Source organism: Prionailurus bengalensis, chromosome D4 (genome assembly GCF_016509475.1).
Source record: "Prionailurus bengalensis isolate Pbe53 chromosome D4, Fcat_Pben_1.1_paternal_pri, whole genome shotgun sequence".
Taxonomy (NCBI): Eukaryota; Metazoa; Chordata; class Mammalia; order Carnivora; family Felidae; genus Prionailurus; species Prionailurus bengalensis.
The window spans coordinates 16,571,312-16,584,025 of record NC_057359.1 but is presented as its reverse complement, the minus strand read 5'-3'; the positions used below and the strand labels follow the sequence as shown (position 1 = coordinate 16,584,025).

General features: G+C 43.5%; 1 protein-coding gene across 2 annotated transcripts in view; it reads right to left on the bottom strand.

Moving 5' to 3' along the window:
• The window catches only part of RORB (RAR related orphan receptor B), a 201,350-nt gene that overhangs the window by 8,543 nt on the left and 180,093 nt on the right, over positions 1 to 12,714 (bottom strand). For both annotated transcript variants that reach the window (XM_043566981.1, XM_043566980.1), the window contains exon 9: positions 11,261 to 11,373. In XM_043566981.1, the coding sequence (XP_043422916.1) occupies positions 11,261 to 11,373 (113 nt within the window). The remainder of the gene's footprint in view (positions 1 to 11,260; positions 11,374 to 12,714) is intronic.

Here is a 12,714-nt window from a genome sequence, read left to right as displayed (position 1 = left end):
TACTGTTGGAATCAGATGTGTTCTCATATAGAGAACACTGTCAGAAAAGATAAGCCTGATAGTTTATATAGCTGACCATAGGAACACTTGAAAGTGACGATAAAAATAAAATGAAATAAACCCCATCTAGTCATCAGCTAGGCTCATTGTGCCCCCTCCCCTATTCGGTAATAAGAAGCAATTTTCAGCCTTTGGAGTAAAAGAGCAAATAATTAGTTACTTTGTGGCTCTTCAAAATCAGAAATTTTCACATTCATTAACTTTCCTTTTAACAACTCATGACTATGTAACCACACTATGAGCAATTCAAAATACCATAAGGATTAGAGCTGTTGAAATATTCTTAAAGGGATCTAGAACACATAAAGAAATTTGGGGTGTGGACTTTCCATTTCCAGGGCTATTTAACGATAGGGGTAGCAAGAAGAAATGTGAAATCTTTGTTTATGGAATGGATGTTAAGTTTTAGACTGAGAATCCAGACTTTCTTTCCAACATTATGAGTTACTTAAACTCATAGCAGGCACTCTGCTAGCTGCCAAAATGCTTAAGACAGTACGGTTCTCTGCTTACAACCACCTTGTGAAGACAGATGTGAGTAACGTTACCACACACTCGAAAGCAGACTGAAAACCTGCGGTGGGTGCCATGCAGGAATGATCTAGAAGTGGTAGGTAAAAGGACGTTCTGACTTCTTCTGTCAGGCCAGGGAAGGCCTCCCCGAGAAAGTGCCATTTAAGCTGAGCTCTGAAGTAAAAGCAAGAGCCAAACAGATGTTGGCGTCCATGATATGCCGCAGGGCCAGGCATAAAGATGGCGTCGTGCTTAGCGCACTGGAAGAATTGAGCAGTATGGGTGAGCAGGTCTAAGGGAAAAGCGGGAGAGATGGACGTGACCAGAATCCGCAAGTCTATGTTAAGATGCTTCGGAAGGGTTTCGGGCAAGCAAGAAAGATGATAAGAATCACACGATCGAAGAGTCACTTTGGTTCCAGGGTAGAAAATGGTGTCTTTTCCGTATTTTCACAGGTAAAGATTATCCCAGTGTCCACATAGCTAAGGTCCCTTGGGAAATCATCCAAGCTCTCTCAACCAACTGGTTCACACAGACGGAGACTACAATTTGGAACACTTCTTATACATGACGGTCTCCCTGAAATAGCTATTGAATGCAGGGAGGTTTTGAAAGCTTTCTATAATCATCTGCAGTTGAACTGATGCTATGCAGAGCTCCTGAAACTTCCAGATGTGATTCTATAATGACTGCCAACCTTTACTCTGCATAAGAATCACTGGGGTGCTTCCTAAAAATGCAGATTCCTGGGATCTACCCCTAGGGACTCTATTTCAGTAAGTCTGGGTGGAGCTGAGACTCCACGTTTGAAACAAACATCTCCTGGGATACTGATGGACTCGGTCCATGGAATGGACATTAAAAGACACTATTATAGGGGCTTCTGGGGGACTCAGTCGGTTAAGCATCTGACTCTTGGTTTTGGCTCGGGTCATGATCTCACAGTTTCGTGAGTTCGAGCCCCGTGTGGGGCTCTGCTGGCAGCACGGGACCTGCTTGGGATTCTCTCTCTCCCTCCCTCTTTGCCCCTCCCCCACTTGCACTGTCTCTGTCTCTCTCAAAATAAATAAACTTAAAAAAAAAACTATTACAGAGGTTCAAATCATATAAATTTACAACTAATTTTCAAAATTGAAAAGTAAATTCTGTATCGAATTTGAAACAGTCCTGGGAGCCAAATGGAAAGTCAGCTCCTTCTCAGGAGGCAGAGACAGAATCATCATTCCCAGAGAAGGGAGGTTCCATTTGCTTAGCTCTATTAGTTTGCTGGGGGGACAGGTAATGGGATTCCCTGAGTTCCCTATGACACACAAATACAACATAGAGAAGATTAGCCTAGTGATAAAAACAAAAACAAAAACAAAAGCTATGGGTTAGAAAGCCCAACTGTTGGGTTTGAATCGCGGACCTGCTATTTACAGCTGTGTGATCTTGGGCAAGTCAGTTAACTTCTCAGCTTCCTTATCCATCAGACGGTCCCTACCTCAGAGGATTGTTGTCAGGGTTACCTGGGTCAATCCAAACTGTCTATAGCGGTGCCTGGGACATGGTGGCCATATACGTGTTAGGTGTTATGCTTCCGTTTCCACATAATGTTTCCTTCAAAGAGAGGAACAGTCAAGGCTATGCTCGATCAGGGGGCAAGAACCCAACGTAACCCTTAACTGAGCACCGAAAATGGAGTCACGTATTAATGTATGGGGAAATCAGCCATTTACTTTTGTTGAAATGAAAAAGCAACATCATATGGATGATCATTTTTTTGGAGCAATTAAAGTAACTTGCTGATCTAATAAACTGTGATGTATAAAGTAGAAGCCTATAGAATTCTTTTTTTTAATTTAATTATTTTTTTAAATTTACATCCAAGTTAGTTAGCACATAGTGCAACAATGATTTCAGGAGTAGATTCCTTGATGCCCCTTACCCATTTAGCCCATACCCCCTCCCACAACCCCTCCAGTAACCCTCTGTAGCATCCTATATAATTCTTAAAACTTTTTTTTTTCCTTTAGTGAAGGGGAGATATGAGAAATTAGATGCATAAGAGGATGACCCTTCTGTAGTTGCTCATTTGCACTGGTAATATTTAGCCATGAGTTCGGCTTTGGAAAATGAATATGGACTCTTCCTTCCTGCTCCAAACTGGGGTTTAAGAAACGTCTGGTTCGGGTCCTAGCTCCTCCCTCTTTTATGGGATTTGGATCTTATCCCTGCTGCTCATCTGTATAATGGGCCGAGATGGTGAGGATAACTTTTTCTTAAGGGCAATGGGGCTGCTTGAGCAAAGAGCACCCTAACCTGCGTGCTCTTGGAAGAGGCTGTTTTAGAAGCCTCCAGTCAGCTGTGGAAATAGAAGTTCTGACAGGGGCATCCATCACTCCGGAGGCGGGAAGGGCCAGGAGGCCATGTGGACACAGCAGCAGCACTTGTCAGAGCCCAGAAGGGCCTGGTGGAGGAAGCAGCAGGCAGTCACTTACTTGCTCATTAATATTATGTACCGCAGCTGGGGGACCCCCATTTCAAAGGGAGTTTAGAGCAGCCTCCGCAGCAGTTAATGGCTCAACAACTTTTTAAACAGCTGGGGAGGTGATCCAGAAGCATTTGGAGATGGAGGGGGTAGTCAATTTCAAATCATCATGAAATGTCTTCATGTTTAAATAATCCCCATAGCAGGAGTAGACAGAGGGTCTAGAAAAAGGCATTTTCACCCTCCTCTTTCTCTTATGACCAAGCATTTCCTATAAGGAAGCTTTAGCTTATACCTACAGGGGTTGACCAGAAGAAAAAGCAGCTGTTGGAGAAGGGCCAATAATCCTATGCTTCTTTCTAGGGAGTGGTTTTATTAGAAAATCCACAATTTTATAACTAGTACATTCGATATGGAAAATGGAACATGCAGAGGGTAAAACTAGTGATTTTGTTCATACGGGCTTCCCGGCCATTGCGATGCCCTCCAACCTGAAGCAGGAAGCCAACGATGGTTTGACCAAAGTGGAAGAAACTTCAAAATCACTGATAAACACAGGGCACATCAAGTGAGGCTAACTATATCCATTTCACTTGCTCACTCGCTTTTCTATATTTTTTATTTTGCTATTTCCTTATTTCTTTATGTTTAGCTAGACCTAGACACGTGGATTAGAATTGGAATATCGGTTGGGGCGCCTGGGTGGCGCAGTCGGTTAAGTGTCCGACTTCAGCCAGGTCACGATCTTGCGGTCCGTGAGTTCGAGCCCCGCGTCGGGCTCTGGGCTGATGGCTCAGAGCCTGGAGCCTGTTTCCAATTCTGTGTCTCCCTCTCTCTCTGCCCCTCGCCCGTTCATGCTCTGTCTCTCTCTGTCCCCAAAATAAATAAACGTTGAAAAAAAAATTAAAAAAAAAAAAAAGAATTGGAATATCGGATTTGAAATATTCATCAGGTCATAAGCCTTCCCTGCCCGTCCTCACCCTATCCTTGGCATCCATGTGGAGCTGGCCAACTAAAGTGGCAGTGGACATTGATTCATCTGCGGTCGAAATCTGGAATTGGACCGAGAGCCAGCAGCTTACTTTCTAAATGTAGCAGAAACTTCCAGTAAGTGAAGAAGCTGAGAGCTAGCTGTATTTCACCACGCGGACCAGGGAAGCAGACTCAGCTGGTATTCAGGGCGGGGGAGAAGAAGGAAGGCTTTCCGATTCCTCGTTCCAGGGCCACCCTGAATGGTGGCCGAGTTTTCATCCTTAGGTTCCACGAGATCTCTCTCCGTTGTTTTATTTTTTTCTTTTTGCTTAAGCTAGTGTGAGTTGGTTCCTATTACTTGTTATTACAGACTTCTAATGAATGCACCAACTTCCAACTTGACGTGTGGGAAGTTGCATCAAGACCTCTCTTTTCATTTACGGACCGTTAGTCTAATGGAGAACCTCTGGGATGTCTGGGTGTTAGACATGTGGCGCACGTCAGCAAACTCTGGACGGCTAAAATGGACCAAAATAATCTGATCCTTCACAGGAATTCTGCAGGGGAACCGCTCAGGAACACCACCATGTGTCATCACCACTTTCTCCCTTGCATCTGGCACAGAGCACATGCTCCTAATAAACATATGCTGAGGTGGAAAACTACCCCAGAAGAAAGCTGTATTTCTTGAGTATGGATTCAGAATTTGAAATCTTGAGCGACGTGCTGAATTTCTTTCTATAGTTTTGCCTATGCATGGGTTATTTTAAAGCATAAATACCATTGTGAGGAAGCCGGAGAAGCCTAAGTAGGCCTTCTGGGGTGCCCGGTTTCACCCAGGGAAGTGGTTATGTGGGTATGTTACCTTTGTGATCATTCACTGCGCTATCTACTTATCATTTAAGAGCTTTTCAGCATGTGTTATACTTTAAAAAGCATGGGATTTTTAAAAAAATTTTTTTCTTAATGTTTTTATTTATTTTTGAGACAGAGAGAGACAGAGCATGAACGGGGGAGTGGCAGAGAGAGAGGGAGACAAAGAATCGGAAACAGGCTCCAGGCTCTGAGCCATCAGCACAGAGCCTGATGTGGGGCTCGAACTCACAGTCCGTGAGATCGTGACCTGAGCCGAAGTCGGACGCTCAACCGACTGAGCCACCCAGGTGCCCCCATGAGAATTTTTTTAACGTCTATTTATTCTGAGAGAGAGAGAAAGAAAGAGCATGCACGGAGCAACTGCACAAGCAGGGGAGGGGCAGAGACAGGGAGGGAGAGAGAATCCCAAGCAGGCTCCGCACTCTCAGTGCAGAGCCCAACATGGGGCTCAATCCCACGAACCATGAGATCATGACTTGAGCTGAAATCAAGAGTTGGATGCTTAATCGAGTGAGCCACCCAGGTGCCCCAGAAAGCACAGGAATTTTCAAGTGTGAAAAAAGCCCTAGCCAAATAGAAAGAGGAATGAGGAGGCTCATCATTTAGGTAGGGGCTCCCAAGTACTTGCTGGACAGACTGCTCTTTAAGATTAAAGTGACCCCAAATCCCTAAAGCCACCTATTAAGAATTCTAGTATAACACCTAGTGTCTTCCAAGAAGAAAGCAGACTTTAGATAGCAACATTCCATTATTAGTCAGGACATAGTCTGTTTTGACCTCATTGAGAAAACAACGAAGGTCAATGTAAATGACGCTGTGCGGTTCTCATCCATCTCTCAGGATTTGCTCCATAGACTCTGTGAATCAACATGGTTGTTTTTTTTTTTTTTCTTTCTAAATCTAAATCAGAAGCACACCATTAATGTGAGAGTGACCAGGAATGACTCCTTTCAGGTAAAATTTCAATTTGTTAACATGTGAAATAGAGCTGTCTAAGCCTTCCATCTTGTAAGGTTTTATTTACTATCTTGGTTCTGTTACAGCAGAAAGAGAGGCTTCCCTCTCTATGTTGACAGTACAGTTTTGCTGCTGTTATGCTAGAAAGGGCCTCGGGATTTAAGACGTTAGTGTATCTGTTGGCTTGTACCTCTCCCAGCTCAACCCCTCACAGTTCTCTCTGGGAAGGCTAGAGCCTTCCAGATCTGAGAAAATGAACCTCAAGGAAACAGATTTGTCACCACATGGTGCAAACATTGTTCTTGTTCAGGACAATCTCTTTCCACAGTTTACCTGAGCTCTCTCCTGTGTTTTCATTAACATGGTGCAAACTTAGACGACTACCTTATGGATTGAAGGGTTGTGGTGGAACACCTTCCCTGGCAGCAAAGGCTTAAAAAGAGTGGAAGAGAGAAAGCCACAGGGGCAGGTAAGAACTTTTTGGCCATCCAGGAATAGGAGGAAAGAGAGGAGTGAGAGACATTCTGAGCTTTAGCATAATAACTAGACTCCTCCATATTCTAGAAGAATTAGAAGTTCCGTTGGCACAGAGCTGTATGTTTAAAAACACCCAGAAGGGTGGCGTGGCCCATCTATAGGGCATGACAAGGCATGAGCAATTGAACACTGTTTGGAGAAGTGAATTGAAGGCATGGTCGTCGCTGAAGTTGTGGTAAAATAAAATGGCACTCCCTCCAGTCCCTGCCTATGGCGAGATGAGTGAGCTTGGGGGTCCGACTTGCCCTACAAGCTCTCCACGCCTTTCCATTGGATATGTGTTGTTATGGAGTTTGCTACTTGTAAACTTCTCAGTACAGCCTGGGGCAAGAACATACCTTCAGGAGGGCTGCGTGTCTTTACAGGAGTGCTAGGCAAAGTAAATATACTGCCTAGTATCTCACGAGTCTGATTATCCAGGAGACTCAACAGTAGGGGCTGAAGACTTTACCAAACAAGCCTCCAGCTATGGCCTGACCCAGAGGCTGCACTTAGGGTAGGGCTGGGATGTGAGCAAGTCGTCCGGATCAAAGCCCTGCCTTTGGCCATGAGTGTGCTGCCACAACCTGGCCCGAACTAACTTGGCTCCTTTGTTTCCTTCACCCTCTGTCCTCTGGTCTGAGCAACAAAAATGGCAGATTTAGTGACTTGTCATAAAGGAAGCCCAGAGGCCAGAGAATGGAATTGTCACCAGTCTGCAGCTGAAATAGTCACTGCACCCTGGCAGTGGTCATGCTGGTCTCAGCTGAGTGGAGAAAGAACCACAGGAACAGGAACTCCCCCAGCACGCTCCTCTCCCAGGAAGTAAACACCTCAGACTGAGCCACCACGGCACCCAAAGCACAAGGTGATGGAGCCCCGGCTGAAGGCCTGACAGGAATGCTGAGCTCCGGCCGGGGGCTTCGAAAACACTGTGCTCTTTGCAGCTTTGGGGCCAGAATATCATCCTGAGCTAGATCACTGTAGCTTCAAGACTTTGAAGCTTTAAGACCTGGTGAGAGCAGTCTATTTCTTTATTAGCTGTAATGGTAGAATTACGAAAAAGTCCTTAAAATGAGTCCGTTGCACTGAGTATTAGAGGATGAATGAAGATGTCAGGAGCAAGCTTTGTTTTTCTCTCTTGGAGTCAAAGAACATTCTACAGAAGGGACCTTAATGACCAGCCAATCCAACCTACTCATTTCCTAGACAGGGAAAGTGAAATTCAGAGAACAGATGGGAGCTTAAAAATATATATGTTGTGGGTTTTTTTTTTTCATTTTTTATTTTTATGAGCTTAGCGAAAGTGACCAGTGTCCTCTTGTTTCCTGGCTTTTCAAATCCAGGATGCAGACAGATCTAACCATCACTTATGAGTTCAAACATACCTTGTACTTTCTTACCTCTTATCATTTCCCCATCACTTAGAATGCCAAACCCCATCTCCTCAGCCCTCCAACTTGCATTTTTTAAAAATGTTTGTTTATTTATTTTGAGAGACACACAGAGAGAGGAAGCATGAGCAGGGGAGGGGCAGAGAGAGGGAGAATGAGAGCATCCCAAGTAGGCTCTGTGCTGTCGGCCCAGAGCCCAACGTGGGGCTCCATCCCCCAAACTGTGAGATCATGACCTGAGCCGAAATCAAGAGCTGGGTGCTTAACCAACTGAGCCACCCAGGCGCCCCCAGCTTCCATTTTTTGCGTTTTCATCCATTCGTGATTAACTCAAAAATACCACTTCCAATAAAAATGTCCCTGCCGAAACAGAATTTCTTCCGTCCACAGCTACAACAATAGCACTTACATACCGTACCTATTATGGACGTGCAGCTTGCTTGCACGTAATACCACTCGGTCCTCACAATAACCACATGACCTTGACACTACCCTTAGTCACATTTTACAAATGAGGAAACTGAGGCACAGAGAAGTTAAGCCACTTTTGCAGGGTCACTCAGCTAGGCAATGGTTCTGATGGTTTATTATAAATATGCTACATACCATCACGATGCTGATAAGGAAAGGAAAATAAGTTCTCCAAAAGGTTTTTTTTTTTTTAAATATAAATAACTAAATCAGCAAAATGATTACTATATTGGGATTGAAATCGTCTAGTGAGTGGATACAGAATTCCTGAATTCTCATACCGTCCCTAGGTCCAAGTTTGGTTGAAAGGATAAGGCACGGCTACTTGAACTTTCATTTCAGGAAGTGAGCACGGCTGAAGTGTGGTGGAGACTGTTCTTTCGGGATGAAGCCCAGTGACTGCATCCGAGCCCTGCCTCTCTCACCTGATGTCCGTTACATTCCTTCAGGGGCAACCTGGTCGGCACTATAAAAAGTCTTTGCACATCACCCAGAAGGCAGATGTACCCCAACTACCGCAGACTTGAATACCACAGTCGGGTATGCGCACATTTTTCTAGAGATGGGTTTCATGATGTTTGCCAGGCTCCCCAAGGGGTCTATAAATAACAAATATTAAGAACGGTTGGCACTGTTAATAGAGGCACTGTAGAGGCCGAAGAGTTCCACGGCTATGAAGGCAGAAGGGGAATTTCTGCAAAGATGAGAATTTGTGGTAGGATAGACAAATAAAATGATTTCTTTTAGCGGGCACGATGAGAGGGCGTGCCTATACATCGATCGCACAGGGTCCTCACAGGGTTAAAGCAGTCAGGAACCTGAGACACTTACCCATCCCTCCTGCCACCCCCAGCCCTTGACAGCTGAGGAATCTGAGACTTAGACAAATAGAATGACTCAGCCAAAGCCACAAAGTTCAGGACTGGGATAAACTAGAATCCAGGGCTCATTCTGTTTCATGGTCCCTCCACCTTAGCTGGTGGTCCCTCCTTAGTTTCATGGTCCCTCCACAGAGCATCCTATTAAAATGCTGGCTTACAAGGAGGGGCCACACAAACCCCTATACCTACACATGACCTGTGGAAGCAATGCTTTGTCATCTGGCTCCAGTGAACCTTATACAAGAAATAATCCTCTCCTAACTCTTTCTCTGCTCCCCAGTTTTACAACACTTTATAAGAATAGGACTGAACTGTGTACTTCTCCCCTGAAAGATGGCGAGTGGAGAGGGGAGGTGACCCACAGTCAGTGTTTTATTTTTATTTTTTGTTGCCATTAAATATCTTTCATGCTTTAATTTCTGTCTCCTTTCTATAGCAAATACCTCCGACTGCCACCCTTAGAACACCAGGAGGTAAAAGATGGTGTAAGCGTGAGAATTTATGCACTGTAATATCTTAAACCTCAAAACATCTGTACAAAAGCAAAAAATGATAATCCTCATTATCCTCACATCAAGGCCTTAATTTTAAGACGGCAAATATGGGGAGGTCTTTGGGACATCCGAAATGCAGGAAACATCCCCTTCCATTAAGTGGCCAGATGTATTTATGGTATATTCTGCAGAGCGATTATAGAAACAGATGCATATATTTCTATAACCGTCTTTTCTGCCCAGGAGATCTGCAAGCATGTGGAAGGTTTGCCTTAGACCCAAAGAAAACTGAGGTGCAGAGACCAGGTGATTTGTCCTTGCTCACATAAAAAGTAGAAAGTTCTACCAAAGATAACTATCATTCTTCACTGTAAAATGAGGTGTTCATTTGAATAAAAATGTCACCATAATGAAACAGCATATTTGATTCATAGAGGTTTTTTTTTTTTTAAAGGAGCCTCTGTATGTGTGAAGTCATATCTGATAATATCTCTGAGAGAGTCTTCCCCCTTTTTTAAAAATAAAGAACTTTAAGAGCAAAGTGGGAGGGTTTTAATGTTTATAAATATAGACTAGGATTCTTATCATCTTTAACCAAGAATATGCCCCATTTCCTAGTTGCTTACCGGCTAAAAAAGTCCAGTTCTTAAGAAATCAAAGATACTTTATGATCTAAAATAATGCTGAGTATCAATCATGAGAATATACTTCCTCTTATGAGGATTCTACTCCGGTAAACATCTCTTCTTAAAGATCACTATTGTTAATTAAGCTGAACCAAGAAATTGATGGCATTTTGCCCCTGGGATTCTTCACCATTTTGAAGGGACCCCAGGGCATATCTTGTGTGAAAAGATTAGAACTGAAGGAAAATGTACAAGTAATCAGTCTAGTGTTCTACTCTGGGAAGGACTCTGACTTACAAGACACCTGAGAGGAAACCAAGCGGTATCTATTCGACTATGACCAATGCCAGGGAGCTCACAACCTCACCATGGTGTACCCCTCTGGTCAGCAATTTTAATCATTAAAAAAAAAATTTTTAATGTTTATTTATTTTTGAGAGAGAGACAGAGCGTGAGAGGGGGAGGGGCAGAGAGACAGGGAGATGCAGAACCCGAAGCAGGCTCCAGGCTCTGAGCTGTCAGCACAGAGCCTGACGTGGGGCTCGAACTCTCGAACCACAAGATCATGATCTGAGCCAAAGTTGGCCGCTTAACCGACTGAGCCACCCAGGCGCCCCTCTTATCATTTTATAGTTCTCTTATTTTGAATAAATATCTACTTGCTCTTAACTTTGGCCCGCATCTGACTTCTAAAGTGACACAAAGTCTCCTCCTTCATCACATGTCAATTTTGAAGGCTTGATTCCCTGCTTCATGCTTTTGTTTTTCAGATAAAACGCTCTAGGTTTCTTTGCTTGTCTTCCTATGCCTGGGGTTCAGATCCATCAGTATCATCCTTTCCTAAGAAAGGCATTCTCCTCTCAATCTATTATAATTTACTAGTCTCCCTTTTAAAATGGCCACCTCGACATTTATGCACCTTTGGTAACTTCCAGAAATTGTTGCTGCTGATAAATGCCTTTGCTTTATAACTAGCCCTTTTTGGCCATAGTGCTTTGAGTGGCCACAGCTCTACGATCTGAGGACGTACCTTTGCCAAGGTCTCGTCATCCAGGTGATTCTTCTGAATCACATGTTGAAGTGCAAAATAAATTTTTTCCTGAAGCTTCTGGACCTTCCTTGGTTCTATCAGCCAGGCTCGGTCTGACAAAGGAAAAGAATTAGGTAAGAAGGGAGGGGATGTAACCTTTTACCTACGTATATAAGTGCTTAGTTTCCGTTTACATAACCGCACATATTTTATAAGAAATACCCTGATGACAGTAATGCCAGATACACTGACACAGGACATGAGGATGGAAGTAGTTAGAACCCAATGGTTCCAATAAACACCAGTATTTTTTTTTTTTTTATTGCCTGTGACCATTTACATCTCTCACTCTTTTTGGGGGACATATCCTTAGATTCTTTCAAAGTAGAAGTCAGTGACTTACGAAGAAAATGAATTATAGAAGTAAGAAAATCTGCACAGGACTGTTTTTTGTATTCAGGATTCCCCTTCCCTTTTTAAACTATAATTCCCCTTCCCTTTTTAAACTATGCTATAATTCATAGAATCTGCATGTATCAGTTTCAAAAATTCAATCCCCCAAATTTAACTAAGCTGTTTTTCTACATGGAATTTTAAAATGGTGGATAAGATAATCCCTCCTTTCCTTCTTCCCATCCTACCTTCTTTTCTTTTTTCCTTCCAACATCCCTCTCCTCATTCCCTCCCACCCCCTCCCTCCTCCCTTCCTTTCTTCCAAGGAGCTTTATATGCCATGGTGACAAAATTCAGCCCAACATCAATGCCTCAGGTTGGCGCTTCAATGAAGAGACATCTAGAGTCTCCAAATGATGAACAAATACTCATGGAAAAGAACTTGGAAATGATCCATCTGAACACAGTTCAGGTCAGGCAAGAAACTCAATTCTGTAATCCTAGACAGGGTAAGGACAAGTCTAGCCAAGAGTTAAGCAAACCCTTACGTAAGTGAGCACAAAAGCCTTCAGTGACAATTGTCAATCAGAATAAATTAAGTTTCCTTCCCTCTCCCTTCCCTAAACTATCTGGAGCTGAACAGAGCGTGGCTATTAGGGTAAGAACTGGGGGAAGGGTGGGGTCTGGCATGAGATAGAGCAAGACATCTATCTGTCTTTCCTCTCTTTTTGAATGTGACACTAGGCCAGGGTGGCAGACGAGGTATTTGAGAGTTTCAGAAGCCTCTGAGTGTGGGTCTGCTACAAGGACTGGAAGATTTTCCACTAGGTAGAGTAAGAAATGTCCTGTTTCCAAACCCAGCAGAATTTGATGGCTATACTATGTTCTGTTTGGAAAAAGGCTTATAATCCAACTGAGTTCTGACCTATAAACAACAGGCTTGCCTTACATCTCGGGCAATTATCTTCATGGATTATTTAGGCTTAATAACACCATGTCGTAAGTATTTGCTGCTAGGAATTTACTGGCTTATTACAAACGTACCTAACAAGGACAGTGAA